Genomic DNA, 26,284 nt, shown 5'->3' with positions numbered 1-26,284 from the left:
GAATGTCTGCATATATATATATTGTTGCCTTCTTTATGTCTTTTATGCCTTCTTTGTGAATTGCTCACTAAAAGCAGTGTTAGTTTTTTTTTTTTCTGTCAATAGGAGTTGTCCTGTATGATCCGTTCACTGTGACTTTCCTTGGGGAAGTCTTTGGCTTCTTATTGTAATTCTTGCAGATGTCAGTGGTTTCTACTACACAGCCAGCTAGTGGTTTCAGGATATTAACATCAACCCATTGCCAGACTTCCTAACATCTGCACATCCCGAATACATCCCAAGATTTCTCTAGTAACTCATCGGCATTGTTTGTAGCCCAGAGCAAGTTTCCTCACAAGACTTATCAGGGTCTGATAGAGAGAAGTCCATGATAATACAGTCTTCTGTGTACAGAGGAACTTCTGTTCGTCTACAGACTTCATTGGGCTTTGACCTTCAGTAGATCAGTAGAGAACAGAAGCACTCGAGCACTCTTTTGTAAAGCCAAGGGCATAAAAGAGTTGCTTGTTTGAAGGAGCGCTGTCCTGATGAACGGATGCAAACCAAAAGTTGTTTTGATGGCTAAAGGTCGTCTCTAAGGAAGCAGCTGTAGAGGGGGAACTCCTTCCAGAGCAGACTCTCGGGCTAATGATGCCCCCTGTGACTCTGGATCTTTCTGATATCCTGAATATGATTTTTCTGAATTATATGCATGCTGCAGTGATTTCTAATGCTCTTGTGCTCTCTGGTCTTTCCTCACAGATGAGATTATGCAGCAGGAGATCAGGCCGTTGCTGGCAGTCGATATAATTGAACAACTTCACAGGCAGTTTGCTCTTCTTTCAGGTGAGAAATGAATAAGTCTGTTTGCTCTTCAGGTTGGGAGAAAAAGGCGTATTGTTTATTTAAAAAAAAGAAGCTATTTACTTTCCTTCTCTAAAGCTATTGGTGATGCTTTTGAACTTTGACCCTTTCTTGCTTGTGAGGATGAATGTGGGTCAGGTTTCTGTGGTGGCAGTTAATTGATGTTAGTACTCGCGAATCACATTCACTCATGTCAGTACTGTTGTACAATTCCCAGTCCTCCATTTCCTCAGATGCTCATTAGCTCATAAAAACCTCTGCTGTCTCATTTTCTCACGATGCATATCATATAACAATGAATCAAGAAATATCCAAGGGCTCCTCGTTGAATCTCCCTTTGTGGTTTATGAACCCAGCGTCCAAAATTAACTTTTAGTCACACTGACCTGAGAATGGAGAAAATATACCAGCCATAAATATTTCTTACAGGCCATGACTGTCATTCAGTACGTCATTTATTTTCATTTTACTTTATATATAACACAGATTTTGTTTATAAAGCACAGTATATCGATTCCATATTGATTATTTAATGATATTAGGGATTTTTCAGTTTATTGGCTGATATTGGATATTTACACTAACTGTGTAAATGCGTTTCCCTTATGTTTAGATCATCTTTGTTCAAATTAAGTTAGTCTTCAAAACAATCATTTGAAATTGAAATAATGTAATAACTGCTGACGCTGTTTAGCAAACCTCAAAATGAATATCCATTTTCTTATTCTACATTATAATATTATGATACCCAATTCACCTGATTAATTTTCATTTTTAGGGTTTAATTATTTTAATAATTTACACAAAACACTATCAACCATTTATCCATTATCAGCCATAAAAAAATAGCTTTATAAGCTATCATTTTAATATTGTTGCATCCTTATAATACATTTAATTATCTTTGAGATATATCTAACATATTTGGTACCATACAACTAGTTGCTACACAAATCTCTGATGGTGCATGTGACTGCTGAGGTTGACATGCTTTTCATAAGTCTTTTATTAAATTTGCTTGCATCACACATGCCACAAGGTCAGACTATCATTCTTATAGTTTGATTTGTTATAGTTTAGACTATTTTAAATTTTCTGATTAAAGCTGCAGTTGGTAACTTTTGACGCTCTAGCGGTTAATAAACAGAACTACTTGCGTCTTGCGGAAGAACATCGTAGCCGGAACTACTTCTCTCTGTTTATGTCTATGAAGAATCACAAAGGTACTGGGTTACTCCGCCGCGGTACCCCGGAGCAATCTAAAATAGTCCGAATATAAACACTTATAATAGGTGCACCCTAGTGATTCAGGACAAGGTAAATAGACGGTTTGGATAATGGATTCATGGTGTACTCGCTTATTATATACATTTTTCTACATTTTGAACACAAACAAAGTTACGGACCGCAGCTCTGATTGGTTGTTTTTTTTACCGGGACCGCATGCATTTCTGCAAAGGGCAATAGGACCACTGGGAGGAGCCAGAGGAGCTTGATTTTTCACAGATTATCTTTCTCATATTCTACTGTCAGGACATAATGACAGGTTTAACAAATATGTAAAAAATATATTTTTACAAAAGTTACCTACTGCAGCTTTAAATTTCCGGGAATTTATTTAAATTTAACAATAATTAAAAAAAGCTTTGGTACATTTTTTTTTTCACTCTGTTTGAAACTGAACCTTTTGTTTATCAGCTCAGGTCTTTTACCACTAGGCTACGCCACAGTCCTGCTAAATATATGTCACAAAATAAAATGAAACAATTAAGCAACCACTCAAGATATAAACACTGTTTTGTTTTGACTCTATTTTTAGTTAATTTTATCAAGCCTTGGTCATGAAGTTGCCAGGTGGTACTGTAGGATAATTGGCTATACAAAATAAATAATATTAACTAATAAAACAGCAGTGTTTACCACGTTCAGCACAAGCAGAGCTCTATGGAAAAACTTACACGCTGAACTGAATCAAGTGGGAGGGACATCGCAGCTACAGACTCGGAGCTCCTTGGAGAGCTTTCTCATTCCTTCCCGACCCAGTCAGATCTCCTGAGGCCTGGCCTCGTCTGCCAAGACGCCTGCACCAGCCATCAGAACTGCAGCACTTGTGTAATGTTACAGAGAAAAACAATCCCATCATACTTTGTGCAATCTATTTATCTGGCTCCTCAAGTGCTGCTTTCCGCTGAAAAGCTTGATGTCATCCATTAGGTCTGTGTGAAGAAACTGAATAGAATAGAATGTGTCTCATTCACGAGCGAACAAAAAAGTAATCAGGTCAGAAGTCATGCATCAAACTGGTAGAGCGAGGCAAAGCCAGGATGACATGAATATGTGTGTGTGTGTGTGTGTTTTCATTTGTGTATATGTTTGCGCATGATATTTTAGCGTATTGTTATGCGGTAGCTAGGTATGGGATTGCTTAATCAAAAGAGACAAGAAAGAAAACATCAGCAGTTGCTACAGATTCTTTATATCTGGTTTTATAGGTGTCCAATATATGTCAGAATTATAAAGAAACGTCATTCCACTGCAAGCTGGGTGAGGTTTTTCCAGTGAAGTTCTAAATAAGACGGTGAATGTGGGCTGTGTGTGTGTGTGTGGGTGGGGGGGGGGTTTGAATATTGTACATTTAAATGGAAACTAAACACGCACTTACTTGTCTACATTTTATTCCTTGTCTTCCTTGTCTTACACTTGACTAAACTTTATTCCGATACTTGTAAACTATTAAAAGAATCACCTAAACATTATCTAAGTGAAGAGTTGAAGCATAAGTCTAAAAATGGATGGACATGTGACATCTGCCTCATCACTGCAAATAAACACATCTTTCTTCAAACCGCCCTCACGAATAAGCTCAGCGAGAAGAGTCCCTGTTAAAGAGGAGATTACATATGCACACTGGAGAACAGCTTGCTAAAATGATTTGAATTATTTAAAAATGATACTATGGTCTGTGATCTACAGCAGGGGTCTTGGGGTTATTTGTTTTCAAACACATATACAAGTTAAAATGTGATAGTACACACACACACACACGCACGCACGCACGCACGCACGCACGCACGCACGCACACACACACACACACACACACACACACACACACACACACACACACACACACACACACACACACACACACACACACACACACACACACACACACATATATATATATATATATTAACTAAAGGTTTTCAATATGTCATTGTCCTTTCCATATTAAATTGTTTCAAGTAAAATTAAAATGTAATTGATTATACAGTATGACTCAAAAATATAAATTGGTAATTGGTACTTTTTTTATGGATTTGCATAGTTAATAATGTAGGCTATGTGAGCATAAAATGTATTAGTTCTATGTATGTAGAAATATCTGTAAACAGTTTAATTTTATAATCTGAATTTTATTAACTGTATGATTTTTTGTTAGCAAGCTAACAAACATTTTTAAAAAGGTTCTGTATGCAATGTATAAAATACTTTATGAATTTGTCGGAACTCACTGGATGGCTCTGATGCCACTGTTGCCCCCTTGTGGTTGAAAAGTTGTGGTCCTTATTTTCTAAAAAAAAAAAAAAAAAAAAAATATATATATATATATATATATATATATATATATATATATATATATATATATATATAATCCATTTAAATATATCAAGTCAAATAAAATGTCGAAAGGAGGTGGTGATAACTTGAGAGAATAATATGAACGAATAATAGGCTAATAATAAAAACAATTATAGGAGGGTTATAGGTAATGCACTAGTAAAAAAAAAAAAAAAGAGAAAAAAAGGGTCATAATGCTTTCACAGACTCACACCTAGTTTCTACTGCTTATATCTTCACAAAATGTGTGTTAGAAGTCTCAGTCTATAGGTGTGATGGCACAGAAACTGCAAAAAAAAAAAAAAAAAAGTGCTGTGACATATGGCAACTCATACCCAGATTTTGTGCTCTGCATTTAACACAAGTTTGCATGCACGCACGCACACACGCACACACACACACACACGCACGCACATGCACGCACACACAAACACACACACACACACACACACACATGTGGGCACCCGGGGAGCAGTTGGGGGTTCAGTGTCTTGCTCAAGGGTCTCTCACTCCCCACACCTACAATCCCTGCCAGACCTGAGACTTGAACCCACAACCTTCAGATTACAAGTCCGACACTCTATCCATTAGGTCACAACTGCCACGATTTATATGTAATATAAATATAATATGGTTTACATGTTTAATTTCAGGAAATAAGTCAAACCTGTAGGTCATGCTTTTAATGTTCTCACGCTTGGTTTTTGTTGCATGTGACTTCACACATTGTGTGTAGTTTCAGTTTAGGTGCACACAAAATGTGCATCAATCATGACACACACACACACACACACACAAAGTGCCATTTAACATGCTAAAACTGAATTTTCCTCAGGTTTGATAATTGTGAATTAACTAGGCACTAAAGTCCATGACATTTTTTTGCAGGAGGAAGAGGAAAAGATGGATCTCCCATCATCACCTTCCCAGAGTTTTCAAGTTTTAATGAGGTGTCAGATGAGGATTTTGTTAATGTTGTCACATACCTGACAAGCATACCAAGGTGAAACCTCGTTTATTGTCATTGGTAATGATTTTCAAAATTTAAAGTGAAGCCAACTGCAAAAACAAGAAGTTTGCTTGATTTCTGTCTGATGGTTTTTGTCTGTTTCTGTCCTCCATCCTTCAGCATGGATGCCGCTAGCATTGGCTTCATCATCATCCTGGACCGCAGGAAGGACAAATGGAACTCAGCAATCACTTCTCTGGCACGGATAGCGGTTTGTACAGGCTCTTGCTGAAGCTTTGTGAAGTTAAAACTGCTCTTTACCATGACGTTTACAGATCTCGAAGCAACTCAGACCAAAAAGAACATGATGCACAGCTTATGCACTGTACACTGTACAAGAGATATAACAAGCTGAGTCCAGTTTGTCTATTAAAAATACTTGTTACATGTTCTATTACAAATTATAAGCATAAAATATCTTATTATTTTCTTCAGTGACAGCCAGAGGTGGGTAGAATACCCAAAAACTTAAGTAAAAGTAAAAGTATTGAATAGTTACTTGAGTAAGAGTAAAAGAGTATCGGATAAAAAATCTACTCAAGTAGTTAGTTACTAGTTACTTTGGGTCATATATGGAGCCTATTTTTATTTAGATATATAGATAAAATGTATGTGTGTGTGTATAAATGTATATATTTCAGCCTTTACTCCAATTTATGTAATTTATTATAAAACCCTGTATGTTTTCTTAAGTAACAGATACAGGTGTCATGCCATAACATATTTTTAATACGACTGACTTTATATTAAATGTGAATTTAACATTGAAAGTTAATGTGATATAAATATTGCTACTAATCTTTCATTGTTCAGAAAGAGAGCAAATAACATTTACATTATTAAAGATCATTTTCAATGACAGTCTAGATTTCAATCACCTTCAGAAACTCCCATTAAAATCACTGAAACTGTTAACACTGTGAAATCAATAACTTAATTATAGATTCGTACACACATCTGCACTTTGTTGTTTCTGACAAAAGAGGTATTCAGTCAGTGAACGAGTGAGTGAAGGAAGCACCGGCATTTCAGTGATGACTCATCCGAACACCTCTGATTGGCCATTGCATTCATCAGCTCAACAGAACCGTGTGTGATTGGTTATAATGCTCAGCGCTGTAAAAACGCGTCTGTCACTGGCTCAGCGCCAGCAAGGTCTGAATTTAGCAGCTGATGATATGACTTGCTGAACGTACTCGCACCGGTGTGATTGTATTAAAATTAATAAAATCTTAATCGGCTATTTTTTGTCTTTTGGAAGCTGCATTCAACTTGTCTCCCCTCTGTTATAAGGCACATACGTACAACAAACTAATGTCACAGTGGTATCGTGTACTGTAATCGAATGTAGCCCAAGTTATTACCTGTTAAACAGTAGACAGCACACGCGTTCATCTAATAAGGATCTCCATCGCAAGCAAATAATAGCCTTTGCAGATTTGCTTTCAATTCAGTGCAGTTCCATATCCCCGTATTCAACGCTGCTCATGTTAAACGTTACAACTCTGAGGCCGGTGACACACAGGCTGCGTGGCGTGAGCGCCGCGTGTCTGAAGCGTCCCAGAAGCGTCCCAGAAGCGTGGCGGATTCTGTGTCTTTACACACCAGAAGCGTGCCTGACGCGGCGCTGGCGCGCTGCTGCTGTAGAGGGAGACCGTTGACAGACCAGGCCCATGTCTTCATTACAACAATATATACTTTTTTTTACAGACCTACGCCTACTGATAAAGGACACTGTCAAAAGTATTGACGGCGAAATAGATTATGTTTGACGGGTGCAATATTTGAAAATCGATAATTATTATTATTTTTTTTTTTTTTACATTTATATCTGAATTTATGTCAACCTATAGACTTTCAAATATCAAAATATCAGGAATTCATATGTATTTGTGTACAAAATGACATTTAAACACATTTTACTATTATATTTTGCCTGGAAAAGCTTCCAACACGCGCGCGTGTCGCGGTAAAAATAGGCGTCGGTTCTATTTCTAGCAAGCAAGCGTTTGCCGCGCGGCTCGAGCCGCGCCTGAGACGCGCGTCTCACGCAGGCGGTCTGTATGCCCTAACCTGTTAACATGGGAGCCGAATTAAAAACCGACACGCCACGCGGCTGAGATGCTTGCGCCACGCATCCAGTGTGTCACCGGCCTGAGTGAACCGCTTCAGACGCTCAGCGCGTGCGGCAGGGAACTGAACGAATCATTCAAACTGATTCATGAACCAATTCACTCGTTTGCCAATTGGTTTGATCTAGCCTTTGAACAGAATTGACTCAAAAGAATGAATCATTCGCGAATGGGCATCGCTCATTGCCCAGAGAAAAGTAGACGGCGCGTTTGGAATAAACTGAACCATTTATAACATTTATTGCATTAAGATAAAGTAACGAGAGGTGCGTCGCCCACAGTAACGAAGTAAAAGTACAGTTTTTTTTCCAAAAAATACTCAAGTAAGAGTATAAAGTACCCATCTTTAAATATACTCCGAAAAGTAAATGTAACGAAGTAAATGTAACTCGTTACTACCCACCTCTGGTGACAGCAACACTTAAGCCTAATTGTTCATTTTAAAATACTCATTACATTTCTTACAGTACATTTTATATTCAACAAGAGTGTTATTGCAATAGTAAAAGTTCTTTTGTGATTTCATTTTTATAAAATAAAAACAATATTTTGAATAATAATCATGAAAATAATAATGAATGTAATAATAATAGGTTTTATTATTAAAACAAATATTATGGTCTATTTTACTAAACTGAAAATAAAAATAATTAAAGAATTTGAATACAATTTAACTATTATTATTACCAGAGGTTACCTGTTTTAAATCATATTCTATTTTAAACAAATGTAATTTAATTTTAAATGCAATGTAAATACACACACACACACGCACGCACGCACGCACACACACACAAACTGACATTGTAACAATTCTCACTCAGAAACGGCTAGTAAATGTAACAATTACAACGGCAAAAAAAGCAAAACAAACAAACAAAAAAAAAAACACAACAAAAAAAAAACACATTCAAGTAACACTGAATTGAACATGAAAGAAAAACTTAAATATTATTTACTTAACATACTGCAGTAACCTTTGTTTTATTTACAACTTAAAAATATTTTTTGCTTATATATTATATTTATGTATGTATTATATTTTATACATATTATTACACCTTTATAAATGTTATTTTATAACTTCATAAATGTAATAAAAGAACAAAGGTAGTACTATAGTTAATGTCTGAGAATTGTCAAATAAACGATTCAAATACTTGAATGTTTCATTTTCTTTCATGACCAAAGGGCTCCTTTCCAGGGAATCTGCAGCTTGTTCTGGTTCTGAAACCTTCTCGTCTCCTCCAGAGGGCCATCGCTGATGTCAGTATGCGGTTACATAGGGATGACTTCAAATTGAAGGTACCGGTAAGCGTGCTTCTGTCTGTCTGGAGCCTCAGCGCGTCCGGTCATTCACCATGCGATGTGTATGGCTCGTCTGGAGTGTTTGTAACCATGATCACCCATTCACTAAATTATTGACACAGCCTGTCATCCTGTTGTATTATGCATGTCTGAAATGGTGTTTACCTACAGACTGTGTGCAGATAATCTGCAAATCTGTTTTAAGGCCACTTTAGAAGATACAGGGAACAGTGTTACTCTGCAATGTGCCTTATCGCTACTCGTGCGCCATTGTGGCAAATCTGTGAAATTCTGTATATGCCACTTTCTCACACACTTGAGAAAACACATGTCCACAGCTAAAAATGTTGGTGCATGAGATTATCATCTGCATGCTACATCTAAAGTTTGTGCTGCAGTGAACATACAAGTGCATCTGGAAAGTATTCACAGTGTTTTACATTTTATGTTACAGCCTTAAGATGGATTCAATTCCTTTTTTTTTTTTTTTTTATCCATTTTCAAAGATTTCAAACAAACTTTCATGTTGTCATTATGGTCTACTTTTGTAGAATTTTGAGGAATATAATGCATTTAAAAATGTTTTGAATAAGGCTGTAATATAACAAAATGTGAATGTGCTGTGAATACTTTCTGGATGCTAAATGTCATCTGCAGATGAATTAAAAGATAGTTAGTCATAAAAATAATTGGGGCATTTACAATTTAAATGAAAGGGGCCAATCTGTAAACATTAAAATATTCATTATTTTAATAGTACGGCCGTGAACTGTATGAATGAATTTATGGTTTTAGTGTGAACATTTTTTGTAAAGTTATATCTAATTTTATAACTGTTATGATTGCAATTTAACACCATCACCTCTAAAACCTTAAAAAAAGAGAACTAATTTAAAATGTTTTACAGCTCTAATTATATAAAAGTAATCAGAAGAATAAATGGAAGTGCTTTTATAAAATTATAAGCCTCACATTTATGCTTTTGAATCCTCAAAAAATGAGCCCTTTTTATTTTTAATAAAATAATAATAAGTGCCTCATTATAACTCTAGTTTTTTCTTTTTTTTTATTCAAAGGAGATGAGTGATGAGTCAAAACAACCACAAATGCTATCGATCGAGCTTATCAAACCCAGAACATTCTTTCCTCACAACAGTTTTTACTATATATGTCCTGTAAAATGTTTGCGTGGATATTTAAAGGAGCTCAAGTTTTGAAGTTTGCTACAGCAGCTAACGTATGTGTGTATGTGTTGTCTGATGTTCTCAGGCCCTGTTATTGGACATTCTAAAAAGCTTAACATTGTAAAACTCTAAACGTGGCTTAATGTACTAAGGAAGTTAAAGTAACAGACCAAACTCACTAAACATTATACTAATAAAGTATACTATCTATAAAAAATCAGATGAGCCCTGAATATGAATGCAACTTGTCTAATAACACGTTAAGCCTTTTCCTCCCATAGAAAACCGTTATAAGAAAACAGTTAATGTGGCTTAATGTACGAAGACTAAACATTATACTAATAAAGTATACTATGCACAAAAAAAATCAGAGGAGCCCTGAATATAAATGCAAAAGGCTTGCAAAAAATTTTTTTTTATTAAACGGGTTGCATTCATATTCAGGGATCATCTGATATTTTGTAGATAGTATACTTTATTAGTATGATGTTTAGTGAGTTTGGTCTGTTAATATCACTGTATTAGTACGTTAAACCATGTTAAGCATTATAGAATGTCCCCCCGTTAATATAGCAGTTCCTTAAATGTGACATTGTGGTAAAGTATGACAAACTTTTAGTTTCTGTACCCTAAATATGTAGGCGATCATGGCTTATTCCTTGTTTTTTTCTCTTCTCTTCTAGATTGTCATGCTTAATTCCCTGTCAGACTTGCATGGCTATATTGACAGAGGCCAGCTGACCTTTGACCTGGGGGGAACCCTGGACTATTGCCACAGTCAGTGGATTCACCATCGCACAGTAAGAAAGTTTTGTCTTTTGAATGCTCCCATGCATATCATCTATTCAGACTGGGTTAAAATGTTGTGTCCTAGGCCATTGAGAACTTTGCGCTAACAGTGAAGAGCACAGCACAGATGCTGCAGCAGTTTGGAACTGACCTAGCAGAAACTGAACTTCCCAATGACGTGCAGTGCACCAAAGACTTGATCATCACACACACCGAAAAACACGATAAGCTCAAGGTAGTTATCTTTTATTGGTTCCATGACCTTGGGAACCGTTTCTAACATCGTGTAGAACAACATAACATTATCTGTATATACATTCATATGCCACGTTTCCATCTTTCTGCACAGGACGAGCTGAAATTGGCTGTAAAGCAAGGAAATACTCTGTTATCTTGTATCAAAGACCAGGCAAGTAAAACCGAGAGCCACATTTTGAACCCAGATGAGGTAGAGAACCAAACAACCGTTGAGAGGTTTGTCAAAATATTTTTTTTCAAACACAAAAAGTAACACCAATAAATATGATACTCTAGCTTACGGTAAATAGAATTTCAGCTAACAAAAGGACGTTGGTAAAGCGAAAGTTCCATTTGATCATTCTGCAAACATTATCAGACTGTAACATTTGAATGTTCTCTGAACATCTGGAAATAAACTATAATATAAAAATGAGACGAATGTCTGACTAAAACATTTCTGAATAAAAATAAATAAATAAACTTTCCATGGACGACATATAAATAATGTTTTTGTTTACATATGTCTGTGTATATCAGTCAGTTATCTTTTATCGGTTCTGTGACCTTGGGAACTGTTTCTGATATTGTGTGAAATACCAAAATAGGTGTAGCATGATTTACTATATTTTGCATTTGCTGATTCTTTTAGCATTCAAATGCCACATTTCCATCTCTCTGCACAGGACGTGGTGAAATTGGCTATAAAACAAGGAAATACTTTTTTGTATTGTAACAAAGACCGGGTCAGCAAAACCGTGAGCCACATAGAAATGGTTCCCAAGTTCACGGAAGGATAACTGATTACACACATACATACATACAGACATACATACATATATATACATAAATATAAATATATGTGTGTGTGAGTGTGTGTGTATGTGTGAGTGTGCGTATACAAACCTGATTCCAAAAAAGTTGGGACACTGTACAAATTGTGACTAAAATAGCAATGGAATAATTTACAAATCTCATAAACTTAGATTTTATTAACAATAGAATATAGATAACATATCAGATGTTGAAAGTGAGACATCATGCCAAATACTGGCTTATTTTGGATTTTATGAGAGCAACTCATTCCAGAAAAGTTGGGAGAGGTTGCAATAAGAGGCCGGAGAAGTTAAATGTACATATAAGGAACAGCTGGAAGACCAGTTTGCAACTTATTACTGTATTTTTCTGACTATAAGTCGCACCTAAGTATAAGTCGCATCAGTACAAAAATACATCATGGCGAGGAAAAAACATATATAGGTCGCACTGGACTATAAGTCGCATTTATTTAGAACCAAGAACCAAGAGAAAACATTACCATCTAAAACCGCGAGAGGGCGCTCTATGTTTTCAGGAAGAGGCTACAGCATAGACAGTAAAAGAAATGGACACAGCGACCCCATTGGAACTCAATTGAGACAAGTGAAGCCCATTTTTAGCGTTTTTTAGCACTTCCGTTTCTGACGCGCAGACTCAAACGAAGCTTGACGACGTCAGCAACCTGTCTGACAGATGTAAATCTTCTAGTAGCTGTGCGTGCAAACTCCCATCGTTAATCTTGCAGAGACGGCAAGCTTGAGCGGGGAGTTCTTTGGAGTGAGTGAGTAGGAGTATGTATTCTGATTAATTATTTTGTATAGTATTTTAAAATGTAATGCCAGTACGCCATATTAAGTTAATTACCTGCGAGCTTCTCCTCCTGTCTGTACGGTAATGCAGAGTGGTTATGACGCAATCGTTAGCCTATTTTTACAAAAACTGTTTCTACGGGGACATAATGTAACATAGAAGGTAATGGAGCCCTTTATACATTGCCATGTATCTTTAAAAATAAATAATGGACAAACGGAGTCTTTAAACGCCTCAGATGTAAAGTTATTCGCTGTCAAAGTGACGCCAAAATAAATGGGAGTCAATGGGAATGCTAACGCAAGTGAAGTTCTGCTAAAAGATGGCAGCGCGCGGCCGACTTCAACTTCCAGTCGACTTCCTTGCCGCATGGGCTACAGGAGCAATGAGCAGCACGGAGCGCCCTCTCTTGGCTGTAGACGGTAATGTTCTCTCTTGGTTCATTTCTCCCTGTTTCATGTCAAATTAATTTTGATAAATAAGTCACACCTGACTGTAAGTCGCAGGACCAGCCAAACTATGAAAAAAGTGCGACTTATAGTCCAGAAAATACGGTAGGTCAATTGGCAACATGATTGAGTATAAAAATAGCCTCTCAGAGTGGCAGTGTTTCTCAGAAGTCAAGATGGGCAGAGGATAGCCAATTCCCCCAATGCTGCAGCGATTAATAGTGGAGCAATATCAGAAAGGAGTTTCTCAGTGTGCAGTACATACATACAATACAGGAATGCTACTGTAATGGAATCACAACTTGGGCACAGGAATACTTCCAGAAAACATTTTCGGTGAACTCAGGAGACTATGTTTCAATATAAAAGGGCCCAAGCAATAGTAAGAAAAACAATAAAAATACAAAACCGTTTTTTTTTGTTTTTTTTTGTGGGTGGCGCTGAACTTTTAGTTCAAACATTTCTGAAAGTTCATAGCTCTGATAATCTTTAACAAATTTATATTAAAAAGAGCGATAAATAGTGCTTGACAGACTACTCCAGAGATAGATGGGGTATGTTATAAAATGTTGGCGCACATGACAGATAACTTGTTAGAAATAATATTAAATCTGTTTAACAAAAATTTGGCAGACTGGTCAACTTCTGTTAGTATGGAAACAAGCAATAATAACATTTTAATTAACATTTTTCTTACATTATGGAGAAGTAACTTTTGAATGTTCTCTAAATAGTAATAATTAAAAATGTAAGACAAATGTCCAACTAATACATTTCAGAAAAAAAGTTCCATAAATGAAGAATAAATAATGTAATATAATTTTATAAATATAATTTCTATATATATATTTTTTGCTAATATCTTGAGAACTTACCAGTTAACGTTGAACACATGTTTCTGTAATGTTACTGTAAGAATGTTTGTTCATAACTTTGGGAGGATCTTGCCAGAAGTTCTTGTTAGCTGGAATTATGCGGTTAAACATGTAGCTACGTGGCATACAGTATGTGAGCAAAACAAAATATTGACTGCAGGAGATTTTAACCATCAGGAATGCCAAGAAGGTTCTTGCTGACGTCAGCCAAAAAAAAAAAAAAAAAAGTCACAGAACAAGTTATATTCTGATAAAAGATTACGAGAACTATTGAACCATGAATCATTCACAATAGGAACATGAACATTAATAAGTGTTTTTAGATTTCGTTTTGAATATAGTATTTGAATCTTGTCACAGTCGTGCTATTATTCTTTAAAGCCTGGTGACATATCATGTTCCTCTGTGAAATCTAATTCACTTCAGCTCCTCTGACACAGACACGGTAAAAGCGTTTGTTTGTTTTTCTCAGGTTGTTAGTGCAGCTCGATGAGACGGAGAATGCGTTTGAACAGTTCTGGTCGAGGCATCACCTCAAATTGGAGCAGTGCTTACAGTTACGGCACTTTGAGCAGGACTTCAGAGAGGTACGGCGGAAGTCTCTGTAAACTTATTAGGCAGCCATTATACCAAATATACCAATAGCAGTTGTCTAGTCAACCGAGATGAACTTGGTGTGTTTCGTCCATTGCATCAGGTGAAAGTTTCCCTGGATGGCCTGATGGAGACCTTGCTGGGCCTGTCTGACACTGGGGACTGTGTGGCTCAGGTGGAACATCTACTGGGCGATCTGAAGACCTTGGAGGACAAAGCTCAGGTCAAAATCGTTTCAATCTTAAACCTGGCCCAGAATGCAAAGCAGTTATTAACGCTTACAGGGCTCAACAACAAGCAACTTTTAAGTAGTTTAGATTTTTACTTTCCCAAGTCACTTTATAAATCCCCCTAATCACAGTCCAAATACATATTCATATAATTCATTATATATATATATATATATATATATATATATATATATATATATAGACTATAAACTACCAGCCAAATGAATAGTTAAAATAAATGAATAATTAAAAAAAAACATATTTTATTTTTGAACAAGATTTCTTATACTTACCAAGGCTGCAAATTTTACAGTAAAAACAGTAATGCTGTGAAATATTATTAGAATTAAAAACAGCTGTTTTCTATTTTAATCTGTTTTAAAATATAAATTATTTCCTTGATGGCAATGCTGAATTTTCTGCAGTCATTACTGCAGTCTTTAGTGTACCGTGATTCTTCAGAAAACTAATGTTTATTTGCTGCTCAATATCTTCTATGTGAACAGGATACAGTAGAAGTGATAGTGAAGTGACGTACGATGACCTATACTCAGAATTCGTGCTCTGCATTTAACCCATACAAAGTGCACACACACAACAGTGTGCATATGTGCACCATTTATGCTGCGGAAACTGGGGAGCAGTTGGGGGTTTGCTGACATAATAATAAATATACACTGCAAACACACATATCACGTAAACAAAATACTATATACACTGAGATAGATTTCTCTTTTGTTTCAGTTGTTAAGATATATTTAAATTATCATAGCTTGCCACAGCAATGTTTGCAAGGAATAAAAACACAAGTATACCTTACTAAGAGGAACTGCAGCACTTGTTATCAGTGCATGTTCTCACGCTGATCCTTAACATCGAATGCTGGTGTACTGGTGTCACTACCAAGATTTTTTTTTATTTTTACCTTAACACTTCTTATCAGCCAGCTTATCTAGAAAGACAGTGCCAAGAATGTGCAGATACTGTGTGTAAGCATGCGGTAAATAAAACCGAACTCGCAAGTCAGTTAGTAATGATAGTCAAGATAGCAGTGTAAATCGTTAATAATGTATTGCGCTTTACTGTGTTTCTTGATCTGTGCAGGAGTCCTTGGAGAAAGCTCAGCTTCACGCTCAGCATGGTGACCAGCTCATTCAAAGTAACCACTACGCCGTAGACTCCATCCGGCCGAAGTGTGTCGAACTGCGTCGGATCTGTGATGACTTCAGCAATGAGGCCAAAAAGAAACGTGACATTCTGAGCAAATCACTTGAAATCCACAAACGCATCGACGAGGTCCGTGAAACAACTAGCATCCTACTGAATTACAGCACCTTAACATTGAGTTTTTACCTCGGCATGAATGACTCGGGACATGACAAAGGCTTGATTTTGAGAGGTGACATGCATGTTGTCTGAAGACAAATACATTTACCAAAGTGTAAAAAACGTAAGACTAGATTTTGCATTATGTATCTTGAGATAAGTTTATTTAATTTATTTTTTTTCACAGTTTTAGAAAATGTAGTTTCATTTAAGAGTAAAACAAGAAACATGTTAATAAAAATACAAATATAATACTACTGATTAACAAAATTATATTTTGCAGTTTACGTCAGAAGTGTGGCATGGAAAGAATTGTACCTTTTTGCTTATGTATATAAAGTCATTTCACTTGGCGGCCATCTTTGAAATGTTCTCGGGCAAGCAAGTGTAGATCCTATCTCTCTGAATGAGGAAACGTCCAATTCTCCAAAACTGTTCGCTAAGCTTACGATTGAATTTAATATTTGAAATCACCAATGAAATCTGACAACAAGTCTCATAAATGTTGTTTAATTTGTTCCAATAACGTTAAAAAAGCATATTTTTTTCAGGGTAGCCCAGCCATCTGAATGCTGACTGTTTTTTAGCAACCGGACTTCTGAAGCAACTTAACCGATTGGCTCTTTTATTTAAAAGGCGGGGCTTCCTTCGATAGAGCAGCCAAACTGAGCATTGCATTTTTGCCAATTCAAAACCATACAAGTGACACATTCTGGGTATTCTATAGTCTTTGATATAGTACATTCTTTAAATATTATTATAGTATCTAATAATATGCTGAATTAGCTTATTTGAATGTTTTCATTTTAATTTTAAAAACACTTTTAGACCACACGCCGGGAGCGCAGACCGCAGACACATGCCCTGAGTGCACCTGCACTATGGTTTAGACCATGTGCTTAGAACGTTAAAACAGGGCCCCAGGTGTCAGTCACTAAAATTTAATCTGTTTGCATAATAAATACAAATTATTACAGCAGCTTCCTTTTTTATGGGTTGTAATATTAACAAATTTAATAACCTGCACTGTATACCTCTAGTTTAAAATTTGGTCCTGGACAAAGAGAAGCATTGATGTGCCTCTGTGTTTGTGTGTTGGCAGGTGAACCAGTGGTGTGAGACCGGAGTTTATCTGTTGGCCTCTCAGGCTGTAGACAGATGCCAGACCCAGGAAGGCGCAGAAGCAGCGCTGCAGGACATCGAAGGATACATGAACACAGCCAAAGAGCAGCAGCTCACTCATCTCAAAAACCTCAGCAACCAGTATGAGATCATCCTCTCAGAGCTGGTCAAGGTACAAATGAAGCTGATTACAGTCGAATACATAAGTATACAGTCAAATCCAGTTTTTTTTTAATTTTTATTAACTAACAATAATAAAGATTTATAAATGCTGCAACAAATGTATTGCAAATAAATGTAACACATTAATTTTAGTTAATGCATTAACTAAAAATGTTCATCGTGGAGTGTTTAATAACAAATATTTTAAATTACATGATTATTTTTATAAAAATTATTTTACATTTTTTGGAGACTTTTGGAGCCCACTGTAGTTGTAATCTGTTTCTGATGAATAACTGGTATTTTATTTAAATAGCCAGTATTGCGTTTTTCTCTGATCTTCGTACTTCCACTTCTGCATCTTCCCATGCAGATCAAAGCTCAAACTGCTTTGAAAAGACTTGATGACGTTCAAGAGATGTTTGAGAAAAGACACGCGAGTCTGAAAAAGCTGTCTGCAAAGCAAACTAGGCCAGTGCAACCTGTTGCACCTCGACCAGAATCTTCACCAAAACGCCCTCCACCTAAAATCCCACAACCCACTGCACCAAGTGAGTAAAAAACAAAATCAACAAAAAAAAGTTTAACCCTATGTTGACTGAAATGCATGCATATCCAGAATGCCTTTGGTTAGTGGTATTGTTTGTATTCTTATCACTCAGTGTTTTTTCAGAAGCATGTCCTCATTTCAGGTTAATAACCTGAGAATTAAAAACTCTCACTGGGGTTCCAGTTCTCATATTTATGCAAATATGTCTCTGACAGGAAACCATTAATGTTAGGCTTGAATAATTTAAGTGGAAATTCTGAATGTTTTGAATTCGACAGCATCAAACCGCAAAGCTACAGAAAACTCCAGCGCCAGTAAGCAGCCGAGTGATGCAGAACTGGCAAAAAGAAAGAATATTCGCAAAGCCAAAGGTGGCATCAAGGTAGATCCGTCCCTGTCAGTAATATCTGAAATAAATGTAAAACAAAAATTTGAAACATTCTAAAATGCATTTAAAAACCAAGTTAGTCTGGGATTAGTTGTTGCCTTAAAAAAGTTATTTCATATAGTTTACTGTATCATTCATGCACATTATACATTCAGCTTAAAGCAAAAAGCTGTTTCTCTTTTAACTAAATCCTTTTTCAACTGTGAAATTTGTTCTGATTTCCTGTGGTTTCTCACAGATCGAAGTCATGCATGAACGAGGGCAGGGGGGTTCGAGTCATGTTGTCATGAGCAATGAAACCGAAGAGTCACTTTCAAACAGACGCAGGTAAGAACGTGTCTTCTGAGAAAGAGTATCTTACACAGCACAAGATTTTCTGGTAAAATCACTGTAAAGTCAAGTATCTTAAGCAATGTCAGAGATAACCTTTTTTTTTAAAAGGACAATGCTGTACCACTTAAATAGATTTTTTCAGGGACTTATAGTGTTAGCGCTAAATTAAAATGTGTCATCAACTTGCATGTCCTGCATAGCTTTTTTACTGATTCACATTGAATAGTATCCCGTTACCAAACCTTCACACACTGTGGAAGACGATGGCGACCATCAGTTGTCGCATTGCATAATATTTTTGCAAGTTTTGTTTGGTTGCATGTTTTTTTATTGATTCACATTCAACAAAACCCTGTTCCCATCCTCCACACATTTCTGATATTTCATTTCAAGCTTTCCACTGTCACCGTTGTCACACTGGGAACCACGTGTTTCACCTTTGAAATCCTTTGACATCACACTGACATAAAAGCACATGACTTTCAACAACACTCATCTTTGTGACAATGGCCTATTCTGTTAATTGGGCAAAATATTTCACAAGAAACTATGACACCATCAAAACAGTGACTCAGACTCTAATGGTTTGAGATGATTCACATTTAATCACACTCTTGATGCGATTTATACAGGATTAACCAGTTTCAACATATTATGTCTAACTCAGAACATACATCGCATAGCTGGGTAATGTCTAGGGACACAGCATTGTTCACATCAAACAGGTCAACAAAAATTTTGCTGATGGGTCTCCTAACCTGTTTTTTTTTCAAGTATTGTTTTTCTGTATGACCTGTTTTCTCTTATATGTTGTGCTACCACAAATGTTTCCGTTACTATATATAGAACACATTTTGGTTATTGTAGATTTGACCACTTGTTTGTTGGTCGCTGGTGGGCGGGCAAATTATTGGTTTCTATGCTAGTATCTGTGGTAGCATACTTTTTAGTGTGCATAATGACTTCCCCACTCATTGGGGAATTCAAGGCCTAGTGGTTAGAGAGTTGGACTCCTAATCCTAAGGTTGTGGGTTCAAGTCTGGGCTGGCAATACCATGACTGAGGTGCCCTTGAGCAAGGCACCAAACCCCCAACTTATTCCTGCCGCAACATGAATGGCTGCTCACTGCTCCGGGTGTGTGTTCACTGTTGTTGTGTGTTCACTGTTTTGTGTGTGCACTTTGGACGGGTAAATGCAGAGCACAAATTCTGAGTATGGGTCACCATACTTGGGTGTATGTCACATCACTAATAATGACTGTCTAACTGTAACTCTCTGTATAAACCTGAGTCTTCCTGAAAACATTCTGCCTGGATGCAAACATGTGATTCAGTTGAATCTCTTGCATTTTTGATGTTTTAATAGACTTTTATTTCAAGTTTGGTGTGATTGTACAGCTTCCAAACTGAAAAGATGAATGTAGTACTGTGTTTTTAGCGTGAGAGAATATACCCACATTCTCCTTTTTACACATTTGGCTGATATCTGTACTCTCTGTTTGAAAAACAGGAACAGGAAAACATGCCACTTGCTACTTTACTTCCTGTCTTATAACAAGAAAGACCGACTAATGTAAATGTGAAGGTCTCAATCTTCCTTTAACCCATTCATGATTTGGTCTCTCAGCCTTTGGTCACAGTACTGTTTTTAAAGAACTCTTTCTAAGGAACATTATGGTGGAATGAAAGCTTATTGGATAAAACAACAACAACAACAACAACAACAAAATATTTTAATCCTTTAAACTCATCTTTGATCATTAAAATTTTGACAATATGATAATTTTTGCATGCCTTAAAATAGCTTAAATGTAACACTTCACCATTGCCACACTTGCTACACGCGGATATATGAATATGCAAATTAGCCTTGCGTCCACTCAGTCACACCAGCGAGGGCCTCTTGATCCACTGGACTGAAGTAAATGCGAAACAGTGGCATACACGGATAATTACTGATAAAACTATGTTTTTAGTAGCGGACACAGTGAATACTGTAAAATTCGTTAAAGTTACTTATTTCACGATGTTGTGTCCTAAAATTCCTTGAAGACTCAAATACAGCCCTTTTGTGAGTTAATTCAGTGTAGACGTCGATGCGAGAGAGATAGGTCTGACTCAGGGCTACTTTTACACTGTTACTTCAGGTAATAATACAAATTAGCCATTCTAAATTCACATTAAACCACAGCTTCATGTTTTTTTTGCTCTAATTTATTTCTGGTTTTTGCATGCTAGTGACAAGAATCTATCCCTTGACAATTGAACTGTGACGTAGCAAACACGGTAGTGTTTTTATCACAGCCTTTGAGAAACTACAGTTTTAAGTATAAAATACTCTGCAACGGCTGATCAAGCGCAAGTCTAGGGGTTCGATTCCCCGGGAACACATGATAGGTAAAAATCGATAGCCTGAATGCACTGTAAGTCGCTTTGGATAAAAGTCTGCTAAATGCATAAATTTATTTAATTTAATTTTTATAAAAAAATAATAAAAAAAATCAAGTCAAGTCACCTTTATTTATATAGCACTGTAAACAAAACAGATTGCGTCAAAGAAACTGAACAACATAAATAAGGAAAACAGTGTGTCAATAATGCAAAAGGACAGTTAAAGGCAGTTCATCATTGAATTCAGTTTAATTAGTATCTGTGCAATCATTTGCTAACAAGTCAACAATATCGCTGTAAATGAAGTGTCCCCAACTAAGCAAGCCAGAGGCGACAGCGGCAAGAAACCAAAACTCCATCGGTGACAGAATAGAGAAGAAACCTTGGGTGAAACCAAGCTCAATTCTCAAGGGCCAATTCTCCTCTGGCCAGATGAAACCAGCAGTGGTTCATATTTTTACAGTACATTGCATCTATTTATATGGATTATTGTTTTTTTACTTTCCAGTTATTATTATTTTTTTTTTCAAATTAGTTCCTGTAGACAAATAGCATGTGTGCATGCAAATATATTGAACTAGGAAAAGAGATTACTTCAGAGTTCACTTATTTTGGCATAGATGTTGCTTTAAACAGCAATTTACTTTTATTCATGTCCCACCCAGAACCCAACTACAATCTCTACTTTTTTAGATTTTAGCAACCACAGATAAAACATACTTTGGTAAAGGAGTCAAAGAGAGTCAAGCTGCATTAAAAATAATTGCGTGAACACTTCAATTGATTTGAACCCAGAATTATAGTGGGGAAATAAAAACACGCAATGTACAATTCTGGCAGTTTTCGCAACTCATTCTTCTTATTCTAATGATATTTCAATGGTGATTTATATTATCTTCGGTAATACGGTAATTTCACATTACAGTACCAAGAATAAGATTGTTTCATTTACGGTGATGAGATTTGAGGGTTAGTCATGATAATAATGTCACAATGCAATGCATTTTATCAGGCTTTGGTTTATTGTAGCAAAATGTAACTTGTTAAAATCCTCCTTTACAAGTAGCACCATTTTATTACAAGTCCGCTCAAAGGTTTGAGAACTTTAAGCAGAAGCTTATAACATTTGCAACATGAAATAAAGTCCACACTCTCTAATAGCATTCTACAGTGAAAAGACTTCCTTCTTCGTCTGAATACAGTTTTATACAGTAACGAAAACTATGCCAGAAGAGAAACCGGGCACAGTTCAGTCTCACAAAACATGTCCAAGCCCATTTTGCTCCAGTAACTGTAAAATATATAATAATAATAAAAAAAAAGAAATAAAAAGATTGAGAAAAAGGCTGTTATTGGGGTAAATGAAATATGTGAAATGTGACCTTGAGAAGTTTTGTGAAACTCATGTGGTGTAGATAATATGCACTCTCTCGTCCAACACTGTACATTAAAAATAAAATAAATAAATAAAAGAGCATGAGTGCAAAACACATTCTTAGGGCACATACCTTTTAACTTTATTGGGAAATTACAAAATATGTAACATTTATAGCAAAAGTAAACAAAAAAAAAAAATCTGAAATACTGCTTGGACTTTAGAAAGCTCACAGTGCATCATATAAAAGCTGCCATACACGGATACGTGTTTGTAAAGTACGGCTTACAGAGCAGTTTCATTTTCACAGCTGTACAATAGAGTTTCCCAAACAGTCCAGAAGAAATAGCTTCTACCTGTGGGGCGGTTGCAACTTTCCACAGATTCCTGATATCTTCCTCGTGTCCATGAGAGGTGATCATTTTTTCGTAGATGCACGGGTGATAGAGTGTTTTCCCCTCACCCGAGAAATAAACATGTCCCTGAGGTGAGACGCCCGCTACAATGGCACAGATCCCCATGAAGACGTCATCGATATAAATAGAGGCATTCAGAGATAGCGTGGCCTGATAGATTTTGGCTGCCACGTCGCCAGAGACAACGTACCCCGCCCCGGCGGTGTAATCTGGGTAGGACGACCACTGGTACATATCGAAAGGCATGTAGTACTTACTGTCCCTACGCCGAACTGGAGGCGCCCCCCTGTGCACATGGCCGACCCAAAGGTTACGCACGTTCTGGCTTCTGAGGTCCTGAAGGTAGCGCACTAGATTAGGCATATGGATGAAGACATCATCGTCAGCAGACATGAGGAAGTGGGCATGGGCGCAGTTGTCATGCGTCCAGCGGAATTGAAGCAGCAGTTTTACAGTGAGGTTATGGAATGTGTCATGGAAGTTCTGCTGAACCAGGTCACCATGGTTCATGTGCTCCTTGTGCAATTCTTTGTGCAATTCTTTCCGCCTCAAGCTATCAGAGTTCACGTCAGAGTAAACACCCATTGCAAACACTACTTTTATGACAACACCTAGCTTGTGACTTATGTAGGACTCGTTGCCCCAAGTGGAGCGTATGTCCTGTCGTCTTCTGAAGTTCCCCGGGGAGGTCTTCACAAAGAGAAGAAGCAGCACGTCGTTGTCTTTACAAATGTCCTCGTTGTTTAGCAAATATGGGTAGCTCCCAAACCTGGCAGCTTGCTGTGGGCTGATGCTGAGGCTTTTGTTGATGAAATCATAGCTGTTGACTAGGTAGCGGTAGGAGTATGACTTCACATGGCTCACAACGTGGTCGTCCACATGTTCCCAGTAAACCATGAGGACTGACATGACACAGCACATCAAGACAAGCTGTAGAAATTTCAATTTTTTGACTCTTCTGAACTTTATGAACATTCTGCTAGGCTGTGCACTCTCTCACCCCCTCTTTCTTGTCAAGTCCAGTAATGCAATCCAGATGTACTGCTCTCAATGTTTTTCCAGGACTGGGTTTGCCTGAGTTCCATTGTTGCTCACTGCAGAAGGGTTGGCCTACCAGAAGGGTTAACCCAAAACACCCGCCCTTTTTTGTCCATTTTTTATATATATTTTTTACACTAAACCGTTAGTCCTTAAGTGCTTTCAGAGTGAAGACGATCCACTGTATGGCATTAATGTATTTGTGGTCTGTAAAGAATGAAGAAATATTATTTCAAAGGGTGCAGAAATTCTAATTTAAGAAACAACTTCATAAATCGCCAAAAAAGTTAATTTACTGAAATGGCTCTTTGTTGATTATAAATGATGTAGAACTGAACATGAGCATATTATATATATATATATATATATATATATATATATATATATATATATATATATATATATATATATATATATATATATATATATATATATATATATATATATATAAATATATATATATATTTTTTTTAAACCCTAAATACTATATAGTATTTTTATTTCTTTATAAAAAAAAAGTCACATGAAAGATACTTGCTTTTTTTAACAAATGCTTGCCTATTTACACCATTAGTTGCAAGAGCTCATTCAAACCCATGACCATATAGAGGGACTCTGTGAATCGGTCTTGTGAATAAAAGCAATCGTCGACTCAGCGCCACGTGGAATAAAAGAAGGCTTTAATCCACCGAACATGCGGATCTGCTGAGTGCTGTCCAAAACATTCACGACCACAAAAAGACCATTACAGCAGCAAATCTGCTCAAAAGGCACGACACAACAGCAGTGCGCGTCATAATATCCCACACCCTAAACTGCGACGATCCACGAGGTATCATCTGACAAACTGGATCACGTATTCACACCAGCTGTTCTGTGCAATTATTAGTTTCACCGTTCTTCCCATTTTAGTCATTTTGACCAAAACTTGCCTAAGAATGAAACACATTACACTTCTTTGTTGAGCAATGAAGGATAACAGGAAAAGTTCTACATAAAAAAAAAAATAAAAAAAAAATATATTGATTTAATGAATTAATACATTTTTGCATTTGCTGTACAAATGAAACCATTTCCTTATTTTCATTATCTTGTCAATTATATGTGAGTTTATTACCTTTTTTTTAAATCTCTGTGATCACAATTTCTCTTCTGACATTTTATCAGAAAGTATTTCTCAGCTGTATTCAAAGTTTACTTGAATTTTAAATGTCAATAAACACACCCCAAGCGACTCCTATGAAAAACACCCCGAGCAAAATTGCATATTTTAATAGCGCAGACAATCATATGATATGTACATCATGCTTCAAAGAACAGAATGATTTCTCCCGAAAAAGGGCTCGGTGCATTTAATACACAGACTCCACAGATACAAGATCAATTTAGCATGAGTTCTGTAAAGCTTGAAATTCCATTGGAAAGACATTTTGTACTTGGATTCCAATAGTTATATCTTTTGGCAGGTTTCAGAAAGATCTCCTGGCAGAAACTCAGTTTAGTCAAAAACTAAGTAAAACATACGACTTACCATTGAGACTGTGGCGCATCCATGATGTAGTAAACGTATAAAAAATAGTTTTTGGACCCTGGACTGCACTCGTATTGTTGCAGCTGTACAGAAAGAAGTAGTGTGTAGCTGCTAAATGAGCTTGTATTTGAACGGGAGTGTTCTTGATGGGTGGGAGGGGGGAAGTACATTCCTCTTTTTTAACACTGGCCAAATTCATCATATGAACAATCTGTGAAAAGAGGGACTTCTCTGACTGAAACACAGAATTTGGGTCATCTGATTCAAATAAGCAGGCTTCACCTCTATGCAATAAATGTAATTCATTGGCCTCGGTCTGTGTAAGCGAAGAACTGGTTAAGACAAAATAAGATAAAATAAAATCAGATTTCTGAAGGGTCATTTGAGGTGTCATAGTGGTTGCATGTTACGGGAAGAACAAAAAGCTGAAGACATGACAAATTTGTTTTAGTTCATCAATTGCAACAAAATAGTTTCAATGTTAGCAATGACCCTTGACACAGAAACTGTCAAAACTGAACTGCATATTTTACGTTAGTGCTAGATGACGCATCAGTGCTTCAGATTTGCAAAAAATGTTAAAGTGTAACAGCCATCATTAGTAGGTTTCAGTTTATTTTCGGATATAAAAAAAGTGTTATACAAACCTTACTTTCCACTATGTAGGTGGATTGGTTTATGAGAGTCATGTTCAAGCTTTCGTCATAAACTGTGTCTCTCATCACACTAGTGTTCTGACATTTGTTTGACAAAA

The 26,284-nt window shown here is 36.6% G+C and overlaps 2 protein-coding genes across 8 annotated transcripts in view; one reads left to right on the top strand and one right to left on the bottom strand.

Moving 5' to 3' along the window:
• The window catches only part of LOC113055020 (guanine nucleotide exchange factor DBS-like), a 63,927-nt gene that overhangs the window by 12,488 nt on the left and 25,155 nt on the right, over positions 1-26,284 (top strand). For 6 of the 7 annotated variants that reach the window (XM_026220946.1, XM_026220948.1, XM_026220944.1 and 3 more), the window contains exons 2-15: positions 742-825; positions 5,351-5,465; positions 5,592-5,682; positions 8,795-8,914; positions 10,779-10,895; positions 10,970-11,119; positions 11,234-11,358; positions 14,547-14,661; positions 14,772-14,891; positions 16,003-16,194; positions 17,327-17,518; positions 17,882-18,059; positions 18,337-18,440; positions 18,685-18,773. In XM_026220946.1, the coding sequence (XP_026076731.1) occupies positions 742-825; positions 5,351-5,465; positions 5,592-5,682; positions 8,795-8,914; positions 10,779-10,895; positions 10,970-11,119; positions 11,234-11,358; positions 14,547-14,661; positions 14,772-14,891; positions 16,003-16,194; positions 17,327-17,518; positions 17,882-18,059; positions 18,337-18,440; positions 18,685-18,773 (1,792 nt within the window). The remainder of the gene's footprint in view (positions 1-741; positions 826-5,350; positions 5,466-5,591; positions 5,683-8,794; positions 8,915-10,778; positions 10,896-10,969; positions 11,120-11,233; positions 11,359-14,546; positions 14,662-14,771; positions 14,892-16,002; positions 16,195-17,326; positions 17,519-17,881; positions 18,060-18,336; positions 18,441-18,684; positions 18,774-26,284) is intronic. The other variant, XM_026220945.1, reaches the window with a different exon arrangement.
• LOC113055021 (lactosylceramide 1,3-N-acetyl-beta-D-glucosaminyltransferase A-like) lies at positions 22,170-25,676 on the bottom strand. Its single transcript, XM_026220951.1, has 2 exons — positions 25,531-25,676; positions 22,170-24,206 (listed from the first exon to the last, which is right to left on the bottom strand). The coding sequence occupies exon 2, from the start codon at positions 23,934-23,936 to the stop codon at positions 22,785-22,787; it is 1,152 nt and encodes a 383-aa protein (XP_026076736.1). The 5' UTR covers positions 23,937-24,206; positions 25,531-25,676; the 3' UTR covers positions 22,170-22,784.

The sequence above is a fragment of the Carassius auratus genome, chromosome 36, assembly GCF_003368295.1.
Source record: "Carassius auratus strain Wakin chromosome 36, ASM336829v1, whole genome shotgun sequence".
In the NCBI taxonomy this organism is placed as follows: domain Eukaryota; kingdom Metazoa; phylum Chordata; class Actinopteri; order Cypriniformes; family Cyprinidae; genus Carassius; species Carassius auratus.
This window is presented reverse-complemented; position numbering and strand designations above follow the sequence as displayed.

What these genes read in the sequence shown, in the direction of transcription:
- LOC113055021 (XM_026220951.1), bottom strand. Translation starts at nt 23,936, where the DNA reads ATGTTCATAAAGTTCAGAAGAGTCAAAAAATTGAAATTTCTACAGCTT.